Consider the following 26,598-nt stretch of genomic DNA (forward strand, 5'->3'; position numbering starts at 1 on the left):
CCCAGGGAGTGGATGGCTGTCAAAGAATTTCATGGGAGGAAATTCAATGATGGGGAGAAAGCACAGCCATGTTCTGAGGAAGAAGGAGAGATCAGGAGCAGTGGCCTTGCCCTTTAAGAGTCCTACTTCCTCTCTGCAAAGTGGGAACATGACCTGCTCCGAGGGTCTCTGTGAGACTGCACAAGCCAGCCTGGAGCAGGATTTCCTATGGACACCTTGGGCTGTAAGGACTCTCAGCCTCTGGGGAGAGACCACGAGGCCCACCAAGGAAGGGGGCTGTCCCATAGACTCTCATTTCTAACAAGGTCACCCCATTTTGCCACTACATTATGAAAACCACCCCAGTTAATGACAACTGCCCATTAGTCCCCACACATACATTAAAACAGACACATCTGCAATTACTGCTAAATTCAAGGCTATGTAAATGTTATCCCATGAGCTCTAATTTAGGATTACAAAAGCTTTATAAAAAATGTAGGCAATACATCTGCTGCAGCTGTTTATTATATTTAGAAGTCTACAAATTTGAGCTTTTAAGAAAGATTCACAAAATATTCAGTTGAAACCACAGTTTCGGTTGATCAAATTTCAAATATATTTTACTGTGCTGAACAATATATTCTATGCTGTCTAAAACACAGCCAAATTACTTTTCTTTATTCATTTATACACATTCTATAATTTTTTGAAAACCAAGATTAAGATAAAAATATTAACAAAATGACCCAATTACAATATTTTCCCACATACTTAAATATTTTCTGTAGGTATATCTTCTTACCTTATTCAATTTTAATTCTGTACACTACATCAATTTATAAATGCACTTAGGGAGTTCTCATCTTACATTTCTCATAAATTCAACGAGTTGAACATTCTCAAAAGACAAACTTAATTCCCCTGGCAATGAGAAAGCTTAGGTTTGTTAAAAGCCATCACTGAAAAATATTTTTAAATTTATAGATTATACAAAATAATTTACAAAGGGACAGATGACTTTAAACATTATTTTTAAATCACCTTAACATGTAGAAATATAAATGAAGCAATCTGTCAAATTAGACACCGATCAGTTTTGGTATTTTGTTTTTATTCTTTCTCCTTTTTAATGAAATGTGTGCAGTGGATTTTGTCTCTCCAGGCTGATCCAGCATAAGCTGCGGCGGCAGCCCTTTGCTTGTCAATCACGCAGCACTGAGACCCCTGAAATAAAGGCTCAGTCCATGGGGAGATGACAGGGGCTGGGTCTACAGGCCCCAGCTGATGGGATGAAAGATCCCAAGAACACAAAGTATAGATATGCACGGACAAGCCATGGGGAGGGCATGCACAGGAAGTGATGCAAACAAATTACAGCAAAGCTTCTACTGCCAAAATAAAAATTTCTCCAAAGAAATACTAAAAATCTGAACAGTATATATACTATGTGAAAAAAGTCACAAAACAATCAGCAAAATTGTCTGGTCTCTGTTGCAGTTTTCGACGTGGTCAATGGTTCATTTAAAAAGGAATTTCCCCAGAAAACAGATAGCACGTCTTGGATATTAAGAACCATAGCGATCCTAAACAGAGACAAGAACCAAAGTGAAAGTTCACAAATGCTCAGCATCAATTCCTCACCCTCACACACACTGAACATTCGGTGTTAACAAACTGACATCACAATCCATACGAGTACACTGTCGCTGGCTCCAGGGCTGAGGGCCCTGGCTGGCTTTGGACCCTGACTTTGATTAACATCCTGTCTCTGGCACTGACATCCTCAGCTTCCTGGTCCATAAACAGGGTTGGCGGGAGTCCCCTGTCACTGAGGGAGAGGCTGGTAAGCAGGAAGGAGGTGGTGGCCACAAGTGAAGCTTCTCTTAGGTTTTACTGAACAGCCACTCGAGGACCCTGGTCTGAAGTCCTGATTCCAACATTTTGGTCAGCTGAGGGATCTTGCAGAAGCAACTTAACCTCTGAGCATCTGTTTCCTCATCTATAAAATAGGGAGGTCATCTACTTGGGGGCCTCTGTGCCTCTGCTGGCCTCAGGGACATGGAAGGGCTCTGTGAACTCTATCCTAAGGGCCCATGGAAGGGACAGCTGTGCGGTCAACAGCAGTGTCAGCAGCACCCACCAGGGCCTCAGGCCTAGGGACCTCTTCAGGTGAGGGCATCCCCTCACATCCTGCCCTGCGGTAAGGTTCACTCAGTAACAGAATCCTTCTAAGACAACTTGACACAAACAAGAGGGTTCCAGAAATAAGTCTTTCATATCATCAAAAATTTGTTTTACAAAGATGTTCCATACTTACCTTACTTAAAAGACTGAAATTCAACTTAAATATCTAACTAGGGAATAGTCAAATTATGGTATGTATTTTCACTCAAAAGAACATAGTTTCTGAAAAATTTTTAGTTACATGGAAATGCTCATGATATCATGGAGAAAAGGATAAAAAATCATAACAGGGCAGGCCATGGTGGCTCAGTAGGCAGAATACTCGCCTGCCATGCTGGAGACCTGGGTTTGGTTCTGGTGCCTGCCCATGTTAAAAAAAAAATATATATATATATACAATATAATTCCTTTTTAATTAAAAAAGATATGCATCAAAATCTAAAACCAAAATATTAATATATGTTATCTCTGTGAGGTGGGATTATGGGTAGTTTCAATTTTCTTCTTAATTTTTTCTATATAGAAAAAATTGATGATGATCATGAGAATTCCTGTAATAATTCTCCCTAGAGTCATAAATTAGAAAATTTTAAAACAAACATAAAATGGTAGTGTCTGGCTTTCATAATGTTCTGGGTTACACTGTAGCAAACACATAAATCAGTAATTTAAAATTTAATTTTCCAACCATTTAAGAGTGGTCCAAATCTCATTTTCAAATCTATGAGACCCCAGTTTCCCCCGACTTTCACCCTGGTTTCGCTTACCTGAATAGAAGTCATGACACCATTAGCAAAGACCGAGAGCTTTCCGGCCACGGACCTCACGCCCTGCTTAAACTGCGCCATGTCAGGGGCACTGGGCAGCACGCTGGTGAGGTTGTAGTTCCCTGCACACACATACAGATGCTGGCTTGTGACTCCTCTGCAGAGGAAGCTTCAGATGCTTTGTGAGGGTAGCAATCCAGGGGGAACAGCACACCCAGTACCCAGAGGACTTGGCATGACTCTAGTAAACCTGAACCTGTTCCTTCCCTGCTTTATAAGCTATGGCTAAGGGAAAAGTTCCCAGTAATGGGTCTAGAACCTGGGTTTAAGTTCCAGTCCCACCAGGAACCAGCTGCAAGACCTCACAGGAAAGCTGCAGTAGGTGGAATCTAAAGACTTATCATGGGTTCACATTCTACACTGCCACTTCCAAGCTGTGTGCTGTCAGACAAGTTCCTTACCCTCTCTGGGCCTCTGTTTCCTCAAGGTGCCTAACGCAAACCTGGCTTGTAAGTTTCAATGAATGGCAGATGGGCAGACATATATGGGTTTTGTCTGCTCAGAAGCTCTGCCCCTCTTTTGGTGACAGTCATCCTTCCTTCTGCTGGGGAATACCTCTTCCCCTACCCCCTCCATAGAGGTAAGCATGTGACCCAGGCCAAGTCAATCAGAGCCTTCCATGTGATTCACATATACTCAAGTGAGAGGAGACATGTGTTCATTCTGCGGTTCCTTGATGGGATGAGGCAAAGCCGTAGCTGTCTGTGACACTGGCTGTCCTCTCCCACTCATCTCTCCAGAAGGAACGGGGAAACTTGTTACAGTCCAAGGGAATGAGGCCATCATCCAGAAAGGCTAGCCAAAAACTGTCCCAAAGACCCTGTTTGCATCTGAATTGACCAAACTCATCGTCAGGCTTCCCAAGAACAAAACCAATACTGTCATTGTTTTTGCTTAGGTTTATTTTTAGCTGGATTTCTGTTGCCTTACCTTTGATTATCCTGACATGAACATGGACACTATGCCTCCCAGTGTAGGTAAAGACAAAGTGGGTCTGACCACACATCCGTGTGAAGACAGGGGTTTCATGGTAAAGCTTTGACTCTGGAAGAGCTCAGTGATCGCAAACTGAACCCACACTCTGTGGCTCTTCTGGGGCTGCTGAGCCAGCTGCTCTCTTGGCCTCACAGGTAACCTGTCCACACCTGCCTGCCCCTGAGCAACAGAATCCCTTGGTAATAGGTTCCTTTCCCAGAGCGAAATAGAAATGACAAGTATATCCTTCAGTGCAGCCAACATCCGTAAGAGACTGTGGAGTGCTCATAGCCCTGTCCCCAAGGGAGGTGCCATGATGTGGGCTTTCCCCTCTTTGCCTTCTCAAAGGGCTGGGAAATAACAGTGAGCTTTTTTTTGCTTCACCTAAAATTTTATTAGACTGCTTTTTATCCCAATATGCCTGTATTGAAAGACTTAGACAAAAAAGGTACAAATTCACATTAAATTAACAAGGTAATCAAATTCTACAAAGTGTATTTTGTCGAAGTAGTATCACTAGGAATCAACCAAAAAAAGGCAGGGAGTCCCAACAGGAACTGTAAGAGAACTTGGGAAGATATACATGTGCCCACAATACTGACCCTTTCCTGACCTCTCTCCAGGAGAACACTGAGCCCATCCCCCTCCTACAGAAGCACTGCTGCTTCTAGTCGGGACCATGTCTCTGGAAATCTAATGGAAACAGGTGGTTGGAGACGGGATTTGGTGCATTCTCAGGTACATCATCTGAGTCAAGTATCACTAAATTCTAGTCAATTGGGGGGGATGGGTGAGGAGGGAAGGGGGTACTTAGAAGAAGCCAATGCTTTTGCTCAGTAGCAACACCATCCATGTGGGTGAAATGGACCAGGGACCTCCCTTTTCTATGTTTGTGCTTAGACAGGTGGCTTTTTAAAGTTTTACAGCCCTTTGCCAATTACATACTGAGGCCTAGTGTAATGATTGGGCCTGGATTCAAATCCCAGCCCAGTCACTTATAGGGTGTGTCACCTGGGGCAAGTACTTACAAATATTTTACAAATAGGTATTTATAGCTAATCAGGAGTTACTTGGGATCATGAGTGCAACCGGCCAGTACCAGTTGTTTGACTAAGTAGAGAGGTATACTGTGACTGAGCAGGAGTGAACGAGAGGTCAGTGCAGTGCTTGCCTGGGCAAAAGTCCTCTACTTAGCAGTTTCCCATTTGAGAAATTTCTGAAGAGGCATGCACAGCAGAGTTCAACCAGAAACACCTCTGGATTGCCTCCTCTTGGTATTTAGATGCTTCCTTAGAACCTGCCCTAGGTCCAAGCAGAGCAGCTTTGTGACCGTGTCCCTTCATTGATAATATTTAGGCCCCACGTGCCCATAGATAGATAATAGCCCCAGTGCCATTCCTCTCTCTCCTTCTCTATGGAACTCTTGGATTTTAACCCTTGAAACAAGGTGTGTTCAGGTGACGAAGTTCTAGTCAAAATGATGTAACCAGAAGTGCCTTAAAGGGCAGGGCCTGTCCTTCTCCTTCTGTTTCTTATTTCCTGTTTGCTGGAATCAGCTGTGAGGCCTAGGCTTCCTGTGCTGATACCTCACCTAGCTGTGGGCTTCCCTAAGTTTCAGCTTTCTCATCTGCAAAGTGGGAATACAACAGAACCCGCCATACACAGGGCAGGATGTCTGGCCAAGACCATCCATGTCTGGCAGCTGGTAAAGTACATGTGGGCCATTATTGTCACTAACCACTAGGAGATGGTCAGGAACACTCTCTGGAAAAGGTGGCCCTGGGGTTGGTCCTGAAGAAAAGGGAGCACAAAAGAACCCCCATGGTTCCCCAAGCAGGAGGATGCTCTGTCACATTTGGTTCTTGTCCAATAATGTGGTTGCATAGATGCAAGATATGCAGTCATAGAAGGCCTCACACTTAGAGGGGCCACGCACCTGTTGTCATGCTTGCTGGTACTTAGTAAGTATTTAAAAGTTCTTAATAATTTTATTTTTGAACTTGTGTTTTGTAAGTAAAGTCCAAGGGAAAACAGAGCATACACGTGAGCAGAAGAGAGGTGTAACACGTGTGTCCGAGTTCTTGCTGCTTCCCATCACAATGTCAGAGCACAGAACTCCAGTGGACCCAAAATGTGGGATTTCAGCAAGACTCAAACGGAGCCTGAGGTGAGCATCCTATGGTTATGACCTAATCAGCAGGGTGCTGAGAGCCCTGAGAGGTCTGCTTTCAATATGAATCCGAGCTCGCTTTGAATGCAGAAAGAAGGTCATGGGTTCTAAGACGCACAAATGACTGAGGAACTCCATCATACTTCGACTTACAGATATTGCTTCCCTGTGTTAGCCAAGTACTCACACTGGAAAGGGTGACAGAGAAAGGGAAAGATAGGGATTCCCTTTCAGTCCTCCCTCCCTCATAAGTAGGCTGAAGGGACAAAATATTGGTAGAATCATAATGAGAAGTGGAATAAAGAGTTGCGCTGCTTTGTGTAGTGTGTCCACTGTTTTGAAAAGAACAAAATATCTGTGTGTATGAGCTACAAAATACAAATTGTGTAACTTCAGGAATTTTCTATTTGCATTAAAACTGGTATTGCACAATATAAAAATGACTGGTAAAATTCATGCTAATAATTTTAAATGTTTATTTTTTCTTCACTTACAATGACATTAAATAGCAAAAAACAAAAACAAACGTGCCACCATGACAAGCTGAGAGAGAGACTACAGAAGGGAAAAGTTTTATGTCTTACTACTTTTAATGGAACTTTTCTTCAGCTTTTTGAAAAAGGGGTCCCTAATTTTCATTTTGCTCTGGCCCCCACAAATTACATAGCCAGCCCTGGTAAATAAGGAAGATGAGTTTGGAACCACTAATGTGTGAAAAATGTTCTTCTCAAGATGTGGAGAAAAGCGACTTTAACAGGCCTAAGTTCCAGACCTCATCCTCAACTCCATGTTCTCCCCACATCTGCTGGGACCTGAGGTCCCCCTCAGGGAAGGACCACAGTTTCTAGACTGAATGGTGTGGAGGAACTGCAGAAGTGGGCAAGGATACTTAAAAACATTCTACGTTGTCATTAAAAATGTTCGTCAAGATTTGGTAATGGGTGGTGGTGATGGTTGTGTAACACTGTAAATGTAATTAATCCACTGAATGGTACACTTAAAAATGGTTAAAATGGTAAGTTTTATTTATATATATTACCACAATAAAAAATTTAATTTAATGTAAAGAATTTTTAATGACATGGAAAAATATCTTCGAACATTAAGTCCAAAGTCAGGATAAATAACTTGCCAAACCTCAACCAAAACCATTCCAGCCAATCTTAAAGAACACCTAGGGTGTTATATAAGATTCTACAAAGGTTCCATGCACTAGGGTAACTTTTCAGAAGCCTGTAACCTCGAGATGGGTCCCTAGATCAGATAAGTCCTGAAATACAGAGAGGCCAGCCTCTCAGAACATCAGCTAGTTCCATCTCCCTATCCCATATTATCGAAAGCCCCTTCCAACATGAAAAAGTTAGAATGGACACAGCCCAAATACCCCTGAAGAGGGGGAAAAAGATCAAAGGTGATGGTGGAGGTAAACAAAGAAGGTAGGGGTTTAATAAACGAGTATGATTGCTGAATCATTATACTGATATTTCTTTTAGTCTGAAGTATCTTAGAGCAGCTAGAAGTTAAAACCTGAAACTGTGGAATTATAATCCAGACTAAACTCTGAAATCTGTTCTACAACGAATTGTGACATGCTTTGAAATTTTTGCTTTTCTTTATGTATGTTACTTTTCACAAAAAAGAAAAAAAAATTTCTTCTAACTGCCAGTGTTTTGGAGCAGTTAGAATGAAAAATCTGAAATAGTGGAATGGTAACTCATAACAAACTCTGAAATCTGTTCTGTAACTACTTGTTGAAGTGTACTTTGAAAACCATTGCTTTTTTTTTCCTTTTCTTCATATATATGTTATATTTAACAATAAAGGCAAGATAAAAAAACATCTTAATAATGCCTAAATTGCACAGAAAAAAGAATGGAAGAAAATGTATTCATAGTAGGTGCTTTTGAGAGGTGGAGATACGGATAATTTGTTTTCTTGTCTTTGCACTCTTCTGTACTTAATTTTTAAAAATGTCTAAAATATGTATTATTTTTGTACTTAAAAGAAAAATTTAAACGTCTTTAAAAAGAAAAGAGCAACTTGTGACAGATGACTATAGGACTATGCCAAATATTTTAAAACTTCTGAAAACTTGAACTAAATTCTCCCAATTCAGTTATTCCTTTAAGGTAAGCGATAAATAGCAGATGGGGAATTTATAAGGAAGAAAGGATGGGAGAGAGGGAGGAAGGGAGGGAGGACACCCGTAACTGTCCCCTAGTTCTGTGGAAGTAAATGCTTGTTTAACAGTCAGGCCACAGTTTTCATTAGGTATGAAACACGCTAGTACCTGCAGATCTATTTGGTTGTTCTACAATCTGCTTCTCTCTCTAGCCACAGGACTCCTGGGTTAAACCGTATCCAACCAAGTATTTTGCTTCATCAAGTGTCATTTCAAATTTGGAACCATCTTATTTTTTTCCCTATGATCTACCCAATGACACCGGTGTTTCACAAATGGGGACATTCAAAGTTAAAGAACACAGAACAGTTTCTTAAAACCAGCTTTGGCTCCTTGAGGAAATGTACTCTAAACAGAAAATAAATATTTGATAAGAATTGTTTAGTGCACTTACATTTAGGGCAGTTACTAAAGGCATCTTTTATAAAGAGCTTGATCGACTGTCAGGAAGGTCTGAACAACTGGGTTTGGAATAAAGCACGGGGAGGGGGATTAGGGAGAAGGGGCAAGCTCTGCCCAGCAGCAGACTGGCAAGTGGGAAAGTGGGAGAGGGGAAGAGGCCTCTGGGTGACACAGCACCCCAGGTGCACCCTACCTATGATTGCAAGTTCCCACAGACCAGTTTGTCTGGAACCCACACAAGGTCAGAAAAATCAGTAGACCTTTGCTCTCTAGAAAGGACAGAAAGGTGAACCTAGGCGGGCCATATTTTGTCCTTCAACAACAGGCCACTCTCATTTGATCTCGAAAGCTTTTTCCTTACCAAAACATTTCTGAGTGAACCTCTCAGCAACTTGAATTACAAAAACACACATTGCCAGTGGGTGACTTTCAACAACTACGGTTCTCTGGACTGACCTGCCCAACTATGCCAGGGCTTTTGCAAGGCGGTGCAGTCCTGTGGGCTGGGGGGTGGGGGGGGTTAGGGTTAGCAGAGGTGGGTCTGCTGAGAGGCCCCCAAAGGCAGCTGTAGCACGTCTCTTCTAGGGAATGCTCACAAGACAGGTGCTCCCTGAGGACAGGCCAGGACACTGAAAGTTCACAGACGAAAACACAAGGCCATGAGCCACACCTGCCTTCATCCAGAATCAATGCTAGGAAGCACCCAGTCAGAAATCCTGCATGAAGGGCAGGAAGGTTAGGCACAGGACATGATACTGCCTGGAGAGCAGCCCCTCAGTGGCCTTGGCTGCTGCCTTCTGCCTGCTGCCCACAGGTATCCTAGCCATAAGGCCCCCAAATCTACTGTCAGTCAATTTCCTGCAGCTTCCCAATTCTGCTCTGGTCTCCTGCTCCTTGAATGGGGTGGGGGATGTCTTTCTGGATGCCCACTGACCACTCTGCCCACACACGCCCTTGGCACAGCAAGCAATGCCTGGCTGGAAAGCTCCTTCCAGCTGCAGCACAACAGCCTGGCAGCAGTCACCACACACCCAGGGCCACAGCAGAAGCACCCCCCAAAGTTATATGTGGAAGGTGTTAGCTACTCATGTCTATCCCACTGTTGAGGCTGCTTCTCTTGGGCTCATGGCTGCAAGACCAGGTAGTCCCCCACAGTGGCCCCCCCGTGCATAGAGGCTTGCTGCCTTCTTTAAGAGCCCAGCCCACCTCCTCCAGGGCTGTAAATAAGGTGGGTGCAGAAGGCGCTGGGCCTGAATGTCTGACTCTTGTCACCTGAGATACCCACTCCTTGGGCATTCCTGCTAATAACTGAGTTTCTGAAACGGCCTGAGACGATGCTTTCACCCTTGATTGTTTATAGCACACACAACCCTCACCCTAAGCCTGCAGTCTGGAGAAGGTCAGTTTGGGATACTCGAGCAAGGCTTCCTAAGGCTCAGGAACGACCGAAGGAAAAGTAAAGAGTGGCAAGAACTGAACAGTGATGAAGGGTCGACCCTCTGGGGCTCACATGCCCTGCCCCATCCTGGTTCTCAGTAGCTGCTATGTAGTGGGCACCATCCTTGCCCCCAGCCCCTAGCCCTGGAACTGAAGGGGGTGAGGGAGATAGGACATTCCTCTCCTAGGTAGGGAGGAATGTCCCTACCTCACTCCCAAAGCCCAGTGCGCTGTCTTCCCTGGAGAACTGAAGCTGCTGAAGTCACCTGCTTCTCTCTACATCTGCTGATGCCCAGGGCCTGGGAGGGCTGGCTCATGCAGTACACCATGGTGGGTGTTTATACACAGGGTCTTATTACAGCCTCATGAGGGGCTATAATCTACCCCGTTTTACAGAGGAGGGGACTGAGAGTAAAAGAAAGTCACTTGCAGTCTCCCAGCTAGGGAGTGGTTCACATCACACAGGAGCCTAGGCAATCACCCCAGCACCTTCACAAGATGCCAGAAAATATTCATCTTTGATGATGTCCCAGAAGCTGACTTGCTGGGTGACTTTGGAGATGTCATTTAGCTTTCATGACTTGGTCCCCTCACATGCAAAGCCTGGAATAAATCCTGCTCTACATGACTTAGAGGAGATAAGAGTAACAAGTAATAATTGCTAAAATATCTTGGAAAGACATGGTAGGGACCACCTGCTGTCAGACACAGTCAAACCGAGTGTACCCCATTTTGGCCCTCCCACATACCTGATGCCTCCTTCCTCTGCTCGTCAAACAGATCAGCTGAACTGATGGAGGAACTTGCTGAAAGCCTCTCTAGTCGAGCCCTGGTTTCATACTAGAAAAGACAAGGTAAAGGAAACATCACTTACATTTTTGTAAAAGAATCACCAGAGCTGTAATTTGAATATGTTTGTCGGCCAGCCTCTCTCTAACAGTTCCTGAATGCCAGGCTGGCCCCAGCCATGGTGGGAAACACCACTAGCAGCCTTGCTTCACCGAGTTTCTGCCAGAAGCTCACGCTCTGCTCCAGGAGGCAGAGCGCAGGGAGACAGGCTGACATACAGCACCAGGGCCAACTACACTCAGCACCAGTGTAGGGTGAGGGAGAGGAACAGCAGCCAAGCCATGGTGCTGTCCAAGTCCCACAACAGGAAAAGGCTGCTCCAGAAATTCTCTCCCTGTACCCATTGTTCTGTAATGAGCTGGGTTATCATTAACTTTCAGACAAGGTATATTCTGGGAGCATACCTAGATTAGATGTTTCAGATCCCTGATTGCTCCTCTGTGCTCTGTGAGGGGTAGATTCTGTTCCAACAATTTCCAGTACTGCCTCCCACCTCCAACACCTGAAATGTTTTCTTTCTTGTTTAAATCCTGGGCTCTGATAGACTTTAAGACTCAAAATTAGTTTGCAGAGACTGGGTGCTTAAAGCTGACTTTCTGTGATATAGTTCAGTTTAAAGCTGCTTTTGGATGTCCTTTGAAATCCATAATATCCATCTCCTTAGAATACCCCAGAATTTCTGAAGAGGGTATCTCTGCCCTCTTCTCCCTTTCTACCCATAGCCCCTGTGACAGTCCCGTAGTCAGGCCAGACTCTATTCAGGGCCTGGGCATGGAGATCCTGTTATGTACAGGGCTGTGGCAGGCACGAGAGGTGTGGGGGGTGGGGTGGGGGGGAAGGCTGTTCACCCTCCACAGGTTCATGGCACCATGGGGGAAATGGGGAAGACACGACCTACCCCAACGTGGGGAAACAGACCACAACAGTGTGTCAGCCTGATACTTTGCTTCTCATGAACCTACCTGAGGTTGAACAGTAAGACTCCCCACATAACATCTAAATAAAAGCCCAGGAACAAAGGAAGCACATCACTCTTCTAGAACAGGATGTACAAAAGCACAGAGGAATGAGAAAGGCATGGGGGAACTTTGAGGAGTTAATTTGGTTGGAAAATAAAACATATGCAGGAGAGTAGCAGGTAAGCCTCTGGAGAGACAGGATCCACTCAAGTTCTGGATCTTGCCCTGTTGGCTATGGGGAGCCCCTCAAGGACCTCGTGCAGGAACAAGCGCCGTAAGATACACATTTCAGAAAGGCTAATCCACTCGTTCCACATGCTGTTAGTGGGTGGGGACTATGTGCTGAGTGTGTGGCAGATGGAGACGCAGACCTGGAGAGAGGCAGGCACACATGCACATAAAGATGCTCAAGTGTCAGGACATTCTCATGAAGGTAGCTGAAGAGAACAGTGAAGATGCCATAGATGGAGGTGGTCAATTCTCTCCCAGAGGCCAAGAAAGGCATCAAAGATCTAAAGCTTGAGAGATGAGAAGGTATTCACTGGACGGACATGGGGGTTGAGGAAGACTGTCCAGGTGGAGGGAAGGGTGTGGGCAAGGGGCTGGGGGCGTTCCTCGAGGGACAGGTCTGCATACTGGGGGTGGGCATGGACTGGAGGTGGCAGGAACAGGGGAATGAGTAGAATATCAGGGAGGGAGACTCCACAAAGGAGACTGTGAGGATTCATATCTGGCTTTGTCAAATCCTGTCTGCAAACTTGGCAAGCAGCTGAACCTTCTGGTGGGAAATGGAGATAAGACCGAACTCATAGGGCTGCTGTAAGGACTGAAATGAGTGTATAAATGTAAAGCAAGTTCACATGAGAGTTGCTGTTGTTAGGTTCTTTTGTGAGTCTGGAGAGAGAGATAAATTAAGACAAGGAGAGAGAATGCCTCAAGGAGAAAGTAATGAATTGGTCCAATGCTCTGGAGAGATTCAAGAGGGTGAAGACTGGGTGCAGGCAACCCCTGCCTGGGGTCGCCTTGGGGATGTGCTGTAGTGGATGGTGGGAGGACAAGGGGACAAGGTGCTCAGGGGGCTCTTCTGAGGAACATGGCTGGGACGGGGTCAGTGAGAGATGGCAGCAACGTCAGGGAAGGTCTCAATTGTTTGCTTGTTTTTTTTTTTTAAATAAGGGAGACTTTTTAGGTTGTACAGAAGGAGCCAGAAGAAAGGGAGGGAATGGCTAATCCCACAAGGTACTGGTGCAGCAGAACAGAGAGGCTGAGATTGAGACAGTGGCAGCAGAACTTGCCTTCAGCAGTAGCTGGGAGGTTGCTTTTCTGACTTGGAGAGGGGAGTGGGGTGGTCCCTAGAACAGACATGTGTAGGTGTGCAGGCAGGACACCAGCAGGACAGGGGGACAGGGATAGGAGTAGTGAGAGCAAAGTGGCTACTCTAAATACCCTTGAAATGATACGTGAACCTACTGCTGCAAAGTAAAACCAGTACACTTTAGGAAGTGACTCCCTGCACAGTCTGAGAAGCTGAGTAATGTCACTTATCTCCAAGAGTTCTATGTAAGCAGAAGAGCACTTCAGAATTAGAGAGAAAACTTCCATCTTTCTCTGTCCATTTGCATTCTACTGCTTAACAAGACTCCACTAAAATGAGCTCATAAACATTTCTGAGAAAAGAGACAACCTACAGATAAATATATCTACCCTCCAAAATATATTTATAGACTTCAGTTAGCTATCATCACAAATTATTAAACAACAAATCACAGCTATATAAAAAACCACCTGAAACTTATTCAAAACGTATGAATTCGCTCCTGGAAACTCAGAGAAGAAAAAGAGAAACATGAAACCACCCCTGCCCTTCCACACTACTCTAGTGAAGCAGCGAGGCTGAGCACTAGCCAGCCAGACCTGGGCCAGATCCTGGCCCCAGCAGTACTGATGGGCCAGGGGCTCCCAGCCTCAGGCAGCCCAGGGTGCTTTCTTACTCAGTGGCTCCCTCCAGTGCCTCCCCCGCCCATACTTGCTTCCTGTTCTAGATGGGAGGAGTCGGGTAGTGGGATGGGGAGCTGGGTGCACAGAAACTCTTTGGACCCATACATCAGCCTGGTCTTGTCTTCCAAAGTACATATCTGATGAAATTGCTTTGATGTTGCCAAACTTCTTCTGGGCCTCATCTGTATTTTCAACCAACTCATAGTCTGGCTTGCGTCGAGCAGTAGGTCTACAATTAAAAAGAACCAAAATAGGTTAAACTACTTCAAGGTGAGGCAAATGTTTTTCTCACTTACAACATATACACGTACAGATTTCTGCTTTTAAAAGCTGACAGCAGGAATCATTTTTAATCTTTTACTTTAAATTTCTTATTTGTTAAATAATTTTTCTTAAACGACTCTTTATTAATAGTTAAATGTAAAATTAAAAATTTGCATGTAAAATTTCTTTTAATTCAAATCCAGATTCATACAAAAGTATATAAACTATCACTCTTTTTTACAAAATGATATTATGATTATAGATAAAGAACATGAAATTTGTCATACGAACCATTTTTAAGTGTATAATTCAGTGGCATTAATTACATCCACAGCGTTTTAGTACCATTGCCACCATCCATTACCAGAACTTCTCATCATTCCAAACAGAGATGCTGTACCCATTAAGCAATAATATCGACTCTACTTTCTGGTTCTATGAATTTACCTATTCTAGATATTTCATAATACAATCTCATACCATATTTATCTTTCTGTGTCCAGCTTATTTCACTCACTGTAATGTCATCAAGGTTCATTCATGTTGTAGAATGTATCAAGACTTCATTTCTTTTATGGCTGAATAATATCCCACTGTATGCAATACCATATATTTTTTTTATCAAACATATGTCGGGCAATTAGGTTGTTTCCCCTTTTTACCTACTGTGAATAATGCCTTATGAACACTGTTGCTTAGATATCTGTCTGAGGCCCTGCTTTCAATTTTTTTATTATATACCCAGCAGTGCAATTGCCAACTTACATGGTTAACTCTAACAGTAGTAATTTTGTAAAAGGATTTAAGGGTACTCTAAAAATGCTAATAAAACAATATTCTAATAAACAATATTAGAACATTCTAATAAAACATTAGAATGAATATTCTAATAAAACAATAAGTAAAAAAAATCAAGCCATTTAACATTTAAAGGAATATTTCTGCTTCAAATGGGTCTGCTATCAGCTTTATGGATTAGTTAGTAACTACTGAATAGGCTGCTGATAATGTACCCAGGACATGGCTATAAGATGAATAGGTGACCATGCATTCTGTTACCTGGGACAAACTCAAACTATTAGCAGTGCCCATGTATACTCTCAAAGATTCCCTAGTTCTTCACAGTACTTACACTCTAGCTGATTCCACATACAGAATGTCACACATTATATTACCATTTTTTAAAAAAATTACACAACCAGCTTTTGCTTTGGATGCAGAAAGTTGGAGAGAATATTGTTTCATACCTACAACAAAAAGTGCCAGGTAATCTGCAAAATCACAACTTCTCTTGAACCCTATAAGAGAGCTGTGGTTACAGGCCAACCAACTAGTCCAAAATTGAAGGGAAGAAAGATGCCTCTAAGAGGAGATGGGACACAAGCACTTGTTTACTGGAGACAGATGCTGGACTCCAAACAAGTTGGTAAGAATTCAGCTAAAATGTTTAAGGAATTGCTACAGCTAAGTTAGAGCTAGTGTGAGTACAGACAGAGGGGAATGCGGGCCTGGAGGGGAGGGAGAATGAGAAACTGCTGTGGGAAAGGCAGGAAGCCTCACTAGACCCTTCTCTTCTAGTCAAAAAGCCTTAAGTTGCTAGGATGGAACAACTTAAGGCCCTGCCATTCTTAGGACTCAGGTGAAGACCAACTGTGGCTGAAGGAAGGAAACAGGAAAAAACCCTGCCCTGGTTGTGCAGGAGAAAAAATTGTCCTCGGCTCAGACCATCACTGGTCTCCTGGGGGAGGGTGGTGGAATCACTGCCCTAATCCCCAAATCAAAGGACACAGGGCTTGCCTAAGACTAAGCTAAATTAGACAACAGAGAACCACCCACTCCCCAAAACCACCAGGTAACAAACACCAAGTAACAGCAATCTACTGCTAGAGAGGATAAGAGTGTATACAGAGAACTTCTCTTGGGGCAAGAGCAAAGGGAAGCCCTAAAGCTGAGGTAAGCATACACAGCGAGAAAAACATTCTGGCAAATCAAATCAGCCCCCACCCCCTTTCTATGGCATAAGGAACAGGAGAGGAATTTAAGTTCTGCACCAAGTGTAACCACTGCCAAGAATGAAACTCCAACTCAGCTTTATTTCTGACTAGACTGACAACCTCTCCACATTAAAGGCCTAGGAAAAGATAAGGCATTCCAGTTGCAGGCATAATATAATTGATGTGAGTCTCTACTTTCCTACATAAGATGTCATTTTCAATAAAAATCACAAACACAAAGAAGCAAGAAAAAAATAGGTATGACAGATATTGGAACCATCAGACAGGGGATTTAAATTACTGTAATTAATATGTAAAGTCTCTAGTGGAAAAGTGACAACCTGCATAATCAAATGGGTAATTTTAGCAGAGAGAAACTATAAGAATGAATCAAATGACAATACTAGCAATGAAAGACACAGTAACACAGATAAAGAATGCTTTTGAGGCACTCAGCAGTAGACTTAACATGGCTGAGGAAAGAATCAGAAAACGTGAAGATAGAGCAATAAAAATTACAGACTCACACAAAACAAAATAGAACATCTAAGAGCTGTGAAACAATATTAAATGGCCTAACATAGTATAACTGGCATCCCAGAAGGAGTAAAAAGATAATGATGGGAGAAGAATTATTTAAAGAAATAATGGCCAGTAATTTTTCAAAATCTATGACAGACACCAAAACACATATCCAAAGAATTCAGAAAACACCAACAAGATAGATAATTCCTCCAACACCCTCCTCCAAACATACTGTATTCAAACTGCTGAAAGACAAAGAGAAAATCTTGAAGGCAGTTAAAGGACGAAAAATAAAAGACATATTACATAAAGAGACAAATACAAGAATAACAGCAAACTTCTTGTTAGAAACTATGCAAGCCAGAAGACAAAGGTTTTAAGAGAAAAACCATCAACCAAGAATTTCATATGCAGCAAAACTATCTTTCAAAAATGAAGGATAAATAAAGACTTTTTCAGATAAGACAAAAACGGAGACTTCATTGTCAGCAAATCTGCACTACACAGTATGTTAAAGGAAATTTTAACATAGGGAGAAACTTGGATCCAGGCAAAGAAATGAAAAGCACTGGAAATAGCATAAATGAAGATAATGATAGAGTACATTTTTGGGTTTACTTTTAGTTCTTCTAAAAGGTAATTATATAAAGCAAAAATAGTAGCAATATATTCTGTGTTATAGGATATGTAAAAGTAAAATATATGACAATAACATAAAGACGGGTAGATGAATTGGGAGTAGACTGTTGTAAGAGCCTTAAACTACACGTGAAGTGATATAATATTATTTGAAGGGAGATTTTAATAAATTAGAGATGTATATTATAAATCCTAGGGCCCCCGCTAAAATTTTTTAAAGAGGTATAAATAATAAGCCAATGGTGGCTTATTTTATAATGGAATTATAAACAATACTCAATTCAAAAGAAGTCAGACTGGGAGAAAATACTTGCAAAACATTTACCTGATAAATAAGTTGGATCCAAAATACATAAAAATGTTCAAAATCCAATAATAACAAGATGATTAGAAGAAAGCAAGCAACCCAATTTTTAAAAAGGGCAAAAGATTTTAACCATTCTTTAAAGAAGACATATGGATGGCAAATAAACTCATGAAATAAACACAACATCATTAGTCATTAAGAAAATACAAATTTTAAAACTATAATGAAATATAACCACACACTTATTAGAATGGCTAAAATTTAAAAAAACAGACAATACCAAGGGCTAACGAGGATGTGGAGCAAATGCAATTCTTATTCATTGCTGGTGGGAATACAAACTGCTACAGCCACTTTGGAAAACAGCTTAATAGTTTCTTAGAAAGTTAAACATACACTTACTATATGACTCAGCAATCCCATTTCTAGGTATTCACCCAAGCGAAAGGAAAACTTATGTTCTGGCAAAAACCTGTACGTGAATATTTATAGTAGCTTTATTCATATCACCAAAAACTGGGAACAACTCAGATGTCTTTCAAGAGGTGAATGAATAAATAAACCCAGCAATAATGGAACGAATGCAACAAAAAGGATGAATCTCAAATGCATCATGGAAAGTTAAAGAAGCCAGACTCAAATGGCCAGTTATTGTTTGATTCTGTTTTATGACATTCTGGAAAAGGCAAAACAGAAAAGCCATAAAATATACCAGTGGTTGCCAGTGGCTGGTGGTAGGAAGAGGGGTTGACTAAAAAGGGCAAAGGTGAATTCTGGGGGGTGATGGAACTGTTTTCTATCATAGTTTTAGTGGTAGTTATATGACTATATGTACTTATCAAAATTCCCAGAATTGTAATCTGAAAAAGATGAATTTTATTGTATGTAAACAATATCTTAAAATGAAAGCAAAGTGGCACATTTCTGGACGTAGTCACCCCTGATCCATGGAATCAGAATCTTTAGGGAAAATGCCCATGAATACATGTTTTTTAAAAGGTCCCTGATTTAGAAGGACTTATTAAAATAAAAAGAATAGTATTAATTAGTAGAAACAATCATTTACTAGCCATGAAAAAGTTTTTCATGTCATTTATCAATTTTTTTTCCTTGAGATATACAGATTTATTGTTACAATTCCACAGTTTTGCTGTTCATACCTGTCTGAATAGGCTGTGCTTTTCAGAATTGCTTCAGTATCTTTGACGGTCTCTTTTTTCCAGTAGGAATCAGAACTGTCACCCCAGTTAGAAAAAGAACTGCTCCTTAACTCCACTGGCTCATCAAAGTACCTGCATGAGAAAGAAAAGGACAGTGACCTGGGAGGATCTTACTGCTGTTCCCCCACAGAGGTTTCTCCTCTGCTTCTGGGTATGAAGGGGCTGTACTTTTCTGACCCTTTGAAGTTAGGGGTGGCCATGTGACTAGATCTGGCCAATGAAACAGCATTAGAAATGAGGTGTTTGTCATTTTCAAAGCCTCTAAGGTGTCTGTGTTCAACTGGCCGAGTATACTATTCCCTTGCCCCTGAAAGAAGTCATGTTTTTCACTTAGTGCAGTTTCAGGCAGGTGAAACCTCCATCAGACTGGACAACCAAGGTGTCACATGGAGGACTGGTCCTTTGGACAATCACCTATACCCATAGCAGACTTAACATGAGCAAGAAATAAACTGTTGCTGTATTGAGACAGGAGGGCTGTTTATTACTGTAGCATAACCAAGCCTATCCAGGCACTATGACATCTTTGAGCATTATCCAACACAGATTTACATATTTCATTTTCTCTAGGTCTAGTTTTGTTGAGTTAGGTAGTCACAAATAATGCGGCTGGACCTGGAGAACTGACTCCGTTCTAGGAGCTTATTGCTGACAGTCCATTCCACGTCAAGAGTGGTTTTAAGACATTAATCATAACAACCATTTAATGTAAATGATGCTAATTAACCTCCTCATGGACTAACATCACTGAACCATTCTGCAGATGCTCTTTATGCTGGAGCTTGAAGTAAACTTGACCTGATCTGTACATGTCTCAGAGGAGATGCTGGCCTTCTGGCTCGGCTTGTATTTCCATGAGCTATGTGTCATTGCACAGAGTGTTGCTCAGAGAGCAAAATAAAATGGCAGCTTTCAGTCTTGTGGGGTTAGAGAAAAATCTTTGACCAAGAGCAGCAGAGTGTGCCTAATATAGAGGACAGAGGTTGATGGGTGAGGTGGAAGTGCCAGGAGGCTTAATAAAAAGTGATCATGCCATCTGAGAATTCATGACAGATTAGGATGGGAAAAGAGTATAGCCAGACACGAATTCCTTATAAAGGCAAATTTCAAAAATCTCAAAGAAGAGAGAGGCAGATTCCAAGTGCAAGTCTTAGGAAAGATGACTGAAGATAATGCAGACGCTTTAAAATGCCACCCAGGCTCTCTGTAGGGTGAGAATGGGGAAACACATAAGAAACAAGAGTGAGCAACAAACTCCAATGTGATGAGTTGTGCAAAAGAGGGAAAACCTGGGCAGTTGGAAGGGCATGCAATCAAAGATGAATCTGAGAGGGCAGCATGAACTGGTAAGAACAAATAGGTCAGGGACTCAGATAAGCTGAGATCTGGGTGGGAGAAGGGGAAGTAAGCCTGCGGTTTGAGGCAGATGATGTGATTTTATATGGATAATAGAGAGAATGTAATTTCTGCCTTCACTGGCAAGAAGGTCATTAAGATTAAATCACCTTCTTTCTCCAGGAAGGAAAATGCAGCATACAAGGTGTGTCTGGATTTCAGATAGAAACTGACCAGGCCACTCATGTGATCTCTACAGCTGCTTAATGGGCTCTGCTGGAGGAACAGAGCAAACCCGGACCCTGTTCCAAGAAGGGAGATCAGGAAGACAAAGGAACTTACAGTCACATCAAAGGAGGATGATTTGAAAGAGGTGTGATGCATGTTGACCTGGAAAGTTATCTTCAAATATTTCAAGAACTTATTTTTAAGGCCCAAAGGCAGAAGCAATAGCAATTCAATGAAGAATTTAAAAAATAATTTCTAAGCACCTGTGGGGGGCAGGCACTCTGCCAGGTGAAGATACAGGGTAAGGAGACACATTTGTCCTTGCCCTCACTGGTCCTGTGAACTGGTTTGCCATCAAAGTGATGCTGATTTGAACTCAGAAACCTAGAAAAAGTATCTGTATAGGGCAGTGCTTCCTCAGAGAACTGCCTATGGACTCAAGACAGAGTGTACCATCCCAGGAAGAGTACAAGCAGAAGCTGAATGCCCACCTGGAAGGGCACAGAGTACGGTACAAGCACTGCATAGCAGTGACTGGATCTCTGAGGTGCTTTACAATTTTGAGATTGTGGGACTTGGAATTTTGCAGATTTGGCATCATACCAAAGAAATAACATTCTTCATTCATAAAAGCCAAAGTGCTTATCGAGAATGTAGGGGCAATGGATTCTTTTAAAATGACTGGATCATTAAAAAATCAAGAGAGAAAGCCATTCTGCTTAGATCCCACTGACTATATAGCATTCCATGCACCTCGTGAGGGAGAGAGCATCTCTTCCTATCATTCGTCCACCACAGGGGGCTCTCTTCACTCTTGTGCATGCAGGAGGTACCCATTTCACCTGCCCAGGCTTTCCATCTTTTGTACAACTTCTCCTCACATTGGAGTTTGTTGCTCACCCCTGTTTCTTATATGTTTCCCCACTCTCACCCAAAGCCTGGGTGGCATTTTAAAGCTTCTGCATTATCCTCAGTCATCTTTCCTAAGACTTGCACTTGGACTCTGTCTCTCTCTTCTTGTACCCTATTCTGTGCCCTTCCAGGTGGACATTCAGCTTCTGCTTATATTCTTCCTGGGATGGTACAGGCTTTCTTCTCATCAGGGGCGCCCGTTCAGTCCACAGGCAGTTCTCTGAGGAAACACTGCCCTATACATATACTTTTCCTGGGTTTCTGAGTTCAAATCAGCCTCGCTTTGATAAACCAGTTCACAGGACCAGTGAGGGCAAGGACAAATGCGTCTCCTTGTCCTGTTCACTGGAGGATGGACAGATGCCCAGTCAGGCCTCTGTCCTTGGAAGGACTAGTTAAAGATGACTAACAACCTTGGCGCACTTGCCCCTCACCCCCATAAGAAACTCAACAGTCTTCAAACTTCTAAACCTTTACTGACTTTCTAATGTTTTACTTCTAGAATCCAGTTCTCAATGCTTATATTTTTGCCCTGCCAACCCTGAAAACATCCCTCAAAATCCCTTCAAAGAGCACCCTACCATCACTCTCATATCTGAGTATTATGGCTATAGACAATTGTCTATTCCATTTAAGGCTTCGCTGACTTTACAAGGCTGAGCAAATTGTTCTAATTTCATTATTTTGTACTAAACACATAATTACATTGTTTACATCCTGAAAATAATGGAATTAAAGACAAAACAAAAACCAAGGCTATGGTTAATCTTATTTTTAATAAAAACAGCAAATACTCTTTCATAATTCATAATATTCAAGTTCTAATGGGCTAATGAATAATTTGGAAGCATTAAGAGCTTTCATGGAACTCAGAGGCCTGCTTTCAGAGTCCATGTTTATTTTACCTCAGTTGCCAGAGTACCTAACAGTGCCCCTTGTTCTAGTAATAGCAGTTACTATACTGGGGAGGAATAGAAAACAGACCACTTGCAGGCCATGATAAACAGTACACCAAGGTCTCTCTGGCAAGATCCAGTAAGTGTGGTCTATATGAAAACACCATCTGCTCCCAGGTTTAAAACATAAATACTGTTTCACAGCAACAGAGGCCTTCAGGGCTATTTTTTTTTTTTTTTTGACTAATTTTTTAAGGAGGAGAAGCCTGAAGGATTCCTAAGATGCCCTGAAATGTAGATAAAGCCCTGAAACAAAGATAAAACTTAGGGTGATGTCTGTCTGTCTCCCTGTCTCATGATCCGGAGCTGGTGATGCCTCTCCCAAAGTTTCTCAGGGCCCATCAGTGAGTAGGGGACCTCCTCACTTTTGGTTGTTTTTCTTACCAACCTTGCTACTAAGCAATGGTAGGACTTAACTTAAAACTTATTTTCTTTATCTTCTTACATGATTAACTACACTATTTGGGGTTGCTAATGTGCAGTGAAGTAGCCAACAAGGTGTTGCAGAAAACCCAAGCAGGTGAATTGAGAATGTGCATCCCTAAGAATTTCCTCTAAACCCCACTTAATTCCTCATTTAATAGGCATATCTAAAATAATCTGACATGTTTGCACCTTGCAATTTTATAAGCAATTTTATGCTATATAAATGTGTTTTCTTTAAACACTTTAAAGAGGAACAATTGGACTATAACCTCTAAGTAAAGTAAGAACTGGTACATTAGTCAAGTTAGGCAAATATAAAACCATCCAGTCCCTGAAAGTACTGAACTAGAACACTACTACATTACTAACTTATTATTTATTTCTTTTGGAAAAATACATAGATTTCAAATAATCTGGAGAAATGCTTAGATGATTTTTAAAGTACAGTTCTCCTTATACAATTCCTTATCTATGAACTTTGATAGGAAAATACATAATTTCAAAATTAGTTTCTGCTTAATAATTAACATTTTATTAAATATTATTAAAAGACATAATATTGATATCTTTTAAGAAAACACTTCGAGATTGTATTACTGGTAAGAGAACTCCAATGCTCTCTGAGAAGTAAGTGATAGAGCCTACAGGTAAGCACCACCCCTTAATGACATTTGATTTTCATGAACCCCTAACCTGAAGGTTGTCTTCATGTGATTACTAAAACATCTATTAGTAACAATAGTAATTAAACATTTAGATTGAGCCACACAGTCCCTTGAACTGAGTTTCTATACTATAATAGCAGCTAAATAGAACAATAATAATAGCTAAGCACTATTGTAAAAGCTCCATTCTTAATAACTCATCTAACCTCCATTGACCTCATGAGGTAGGTACTGTTAGTACCCTAATCTGTATGTGAGTAGACTACAGTGCTGAAGTTAAATAATTCGTCCAAGGTCAAAACCCGGCTGTCTGCTCCTAGGCTTATACTCTTACTCCCTCTGCTTCTTGGCTGACGCCCACCTCCAGTAGAATCTCAGGTTTACTTGGTGCCTTTTTAAGGGGCCTCTCCGTGAACTGGTCAGGTTCTTGGAAGAACTTTGCAAAGCAGGTTGATTCCAGTTGAACTCATTTTCCTCACCCCTGCTGGTTGCTTGAACTTGAGCTAGGGCACTCTCTGGTCTGCTTCATACCAGACTTATGAATCTTGTCCCAACAAGACAGGGGATGCTAAAGGGCAAAGACCCTCATCCTCATCCCCCTCTCAAGTGCAATAGTGTTTGGTATTAATAAATATATATACACTAACAGAGTCTCATATTCTATCCTGCTGATTGGAGGCTCCCAAAACTAGTATTCTAGACCAAAAGAATCTTCTGAAGCCCTAAGGTACAGATGTAAAACATTCCAATCGCTAGCTGATGCCGAAATCAGACTAAACAATTTAATATATACCTTCAAGATTTTGCATAATTCTCCAATTTCACATTTCAGATAAACACATCTCTTCTACTTCAAATTTTCACTCTTCGTTGCCGATCTTTTCATCAAGCATTTACTATCAGCAAACAATGCCTACTTATAAATATTTCACCAATTTTTATTTTGAAGGACAGCTTTGACTCTAGCCCAAGTTTTTCAAAAAATGAAGTAAATTGAGTTGTACTTGCTCCTAATGCAAATAAACTAATAAGTCCATAATAGGCTTTGCTTTTCAAAATGATACTTTAATGATGATTTTTAATCGATTACCTTGAGCTAGAAGTGAAATATGAGTCATCATTGTCGTCAGTGTACTTTTTTCTTGGTTTTGCCGTGATGGGTGTTTCCTGTTCTATGGTCTGCATGTCTGAAGTCACTGAATGTGAAATACCACTTCACAAGGCAGAGAATAAAACAGGAAAAAAAAAGGCATTACTTAGTTCATATAGATTTTTGTTTTCACCAGAGAATCATGTGTTAATCTATACTCTGAACAAAAATAAATTTATTAGTGGAGTTAAAAACACAAGCAATAAACATAATCCTAGTTTTTGGTATAAGCCTCTAAAATTATTGAATTTTTGTGAGGGCTGTAACTAATTATGCAAAATACAGTCAACATATATCACACAGGTTTGTAGCATTTACTCCAGTGTGCTTCATGATGGGCCAGGCCTGTTTCCTTTCTTCTAAGAACTGAATTTGGGATTTTCATGCTATATTAAATACTACAGTAAAGCAAAACAGGTAAAGAAGGGAAGGAAAATACTTCTAAAGTTAAAATTAACACAGTCCAAGGCAAATAAATTCATTATTAGCAAACTAGTTTAAATGTGAACTCCAAGAATACATAGTCTCACATACCTTCTGCAGCTTCCAAATCCCATGCCAAGTCTCTCTGATTCGATTTTTTTTTTGCCACTAATGTTCATCTTTTCATCTTTCTTCATTTGAATTTCAAGATCCTTATAGGCTAATCGTAATGATGAAACACTGCAAGGAAAACCAATTGCTCCTTAATTTAGCTTTAATGCTGTGTTTTTAAGTCACAACATCAAGCAAAACTAAATATGTGTTTGTAATTTCAGCTCTGTGTTTCTTTCCAAAATTAACAATTACGAAGACAAGTTGGCATTTTTTCCTACTGGTCTTTTTTAGAATAGACATGCAAGAAAATTTGGGAAACAGCCAAAATGTCCATCAACAGACGAGTGGCTAAACAAACTGTGGTATAGACATACGATGGAATATTATGCAGCTTTAAGACAGAATAAACTTATGAAGTATGTAATAACATGGATGGACCTAGAGAACATTATGCTGAGTGAGTCTAGCCAAAAACTAAAGGACAAATACTGTATGGTCCCACTGATGTGAACCAACATTCGAGAATAAACTTGGAGTATGTCATTGGTAAAAGAGTCCAGCAGGAGTTAGAAACAGGGTAAGATAATGGGTAATTGGAGCTGAAGGGATACAGACTGTGCAACAGGACTAGATACAAAAACTCAAAAATGGACAGCACAATAATACCTAATTGTAAAGTAATCATGTTAAAACACTGAATGAAGCTGCATCTGAGCTATAGGGTTTTTTTGTCTGTCTGTCTTTTTTTTTTTTTTTTACTATTATTATTATTTGTATTTTTTTCTCTATATTAACATTCTATATCTTTTTCTGTTGTTTTGCTAGTTCTTCTAAATCGATGCAAATGTACTAAGAAATGATGATCATGCATCTATGTGATGATGCTAAGAATTACTGATTGCATATGTAGAATGGAATGATTTCTAAATGTTGGGTTAATTTCTTTTTTTTTTCTTTAACAAAAAAAAAAAGAAAATTTGAATGTTTTTACAGGAGCTTTTTGTTTGCTGTAGAACCTACATTACTGTTCCAGTTTAGTTTATATTTCTTATCATCATAGAATAATTGTTTATATTGTCTTTTTTTTAACATGGGCAGGCACCGGGAATTGAACTTGGATGTCAGACATGGCAGGTGAGAATTCTGCCACTGAGTCACTGTCACACCTATATTGTCTTTTATTATATAATAATGTAATACACACCCAAATTGTTTCTATATAGGGTAATAAAAAGCAGAATTTCTTACTTGAATTAATATATTATTACATTGTCACATTATATATCAAAAGTGAGAAGTTAGTCTCATTGGTTTGCTCTGATTTGAGATATTATAAACTTGACAAATAGATAAATTGGAGAGGGGTCACTTAATTGCAAAAGAAATTCCCTCAGAGTCTCTTTATGTAATCAGGAATTTAAAGAAGGATAATCATTCATGAGTCAACAGTTTCTACAGCACTACCTACCAATAAT

The 26,598-nt window shown here is 41.1% G+C and overlaps 1 protein-coding gene across 2 annotated transcripts in view; it reads right to left on the minus strand.

The window, feature by feature from the left end:
- Window positions 1-489: 489 nt before the first annotated feature.
- ARFGAP3 (ARF GTPase activating protein 3) overlaps window positions 490-26,598 on the minus strand; it is a 96,080-nt gene continuing 69,971 nt past the window's right edge. Inside the window, exons 10-16 of one of the 2 annotated variants that reach the window (XM_077169076.1) lie at window positions 25,121-25,249; window positions 24,527-24,649; window positions 18,855-18,986; window positions 14,071-14,194; window positions 10,909-10,999; window positions 2,934-3,055; window positions 490-1,565 (exon numbers count right to left, since the gene is read on the minus strand). In XM_077169076.1, coding sequence (XP_077025191.1) covers window positions 1,548-1,565; window positions 2,934-3,055; window positions 10,909-10,999; window positions 14,071-14,194; window positions 18,855-18,986; window positions 24,527-24,649; window positions 25,121-25,249 — 739 coding nt within the window. In that variant the 3' untranslated portion in view covers window positions 490-1,547. The remainder of the gene's footprint in view (window positions 1,566-2,933; window positions 3,056-10,908; window positions 11,000-14,070; window positions 14,195-18,854; window positions 18,987-24,526; window positions 24,650-25,120; window positions 25,250-26,598) is intronic. The other variant, XM_077169077.1, reaches the window with a different exon arrangement.

This window comes from Tamandua tetradactyla, chromosome 7 (genome assembly GCF_023851605.1).
Source record: "Tamandua tetradactyla isolate mTamTet1 chromosome 7, mTamTet1.pri, whole genome shotgun sequence".
Lineage (NCBI taxonomy): Eukaryota > Metazoa > Chordata > Mammalia > Pilosa > Myrmecophagidae > Tamandua > Tamandua tetradactyla.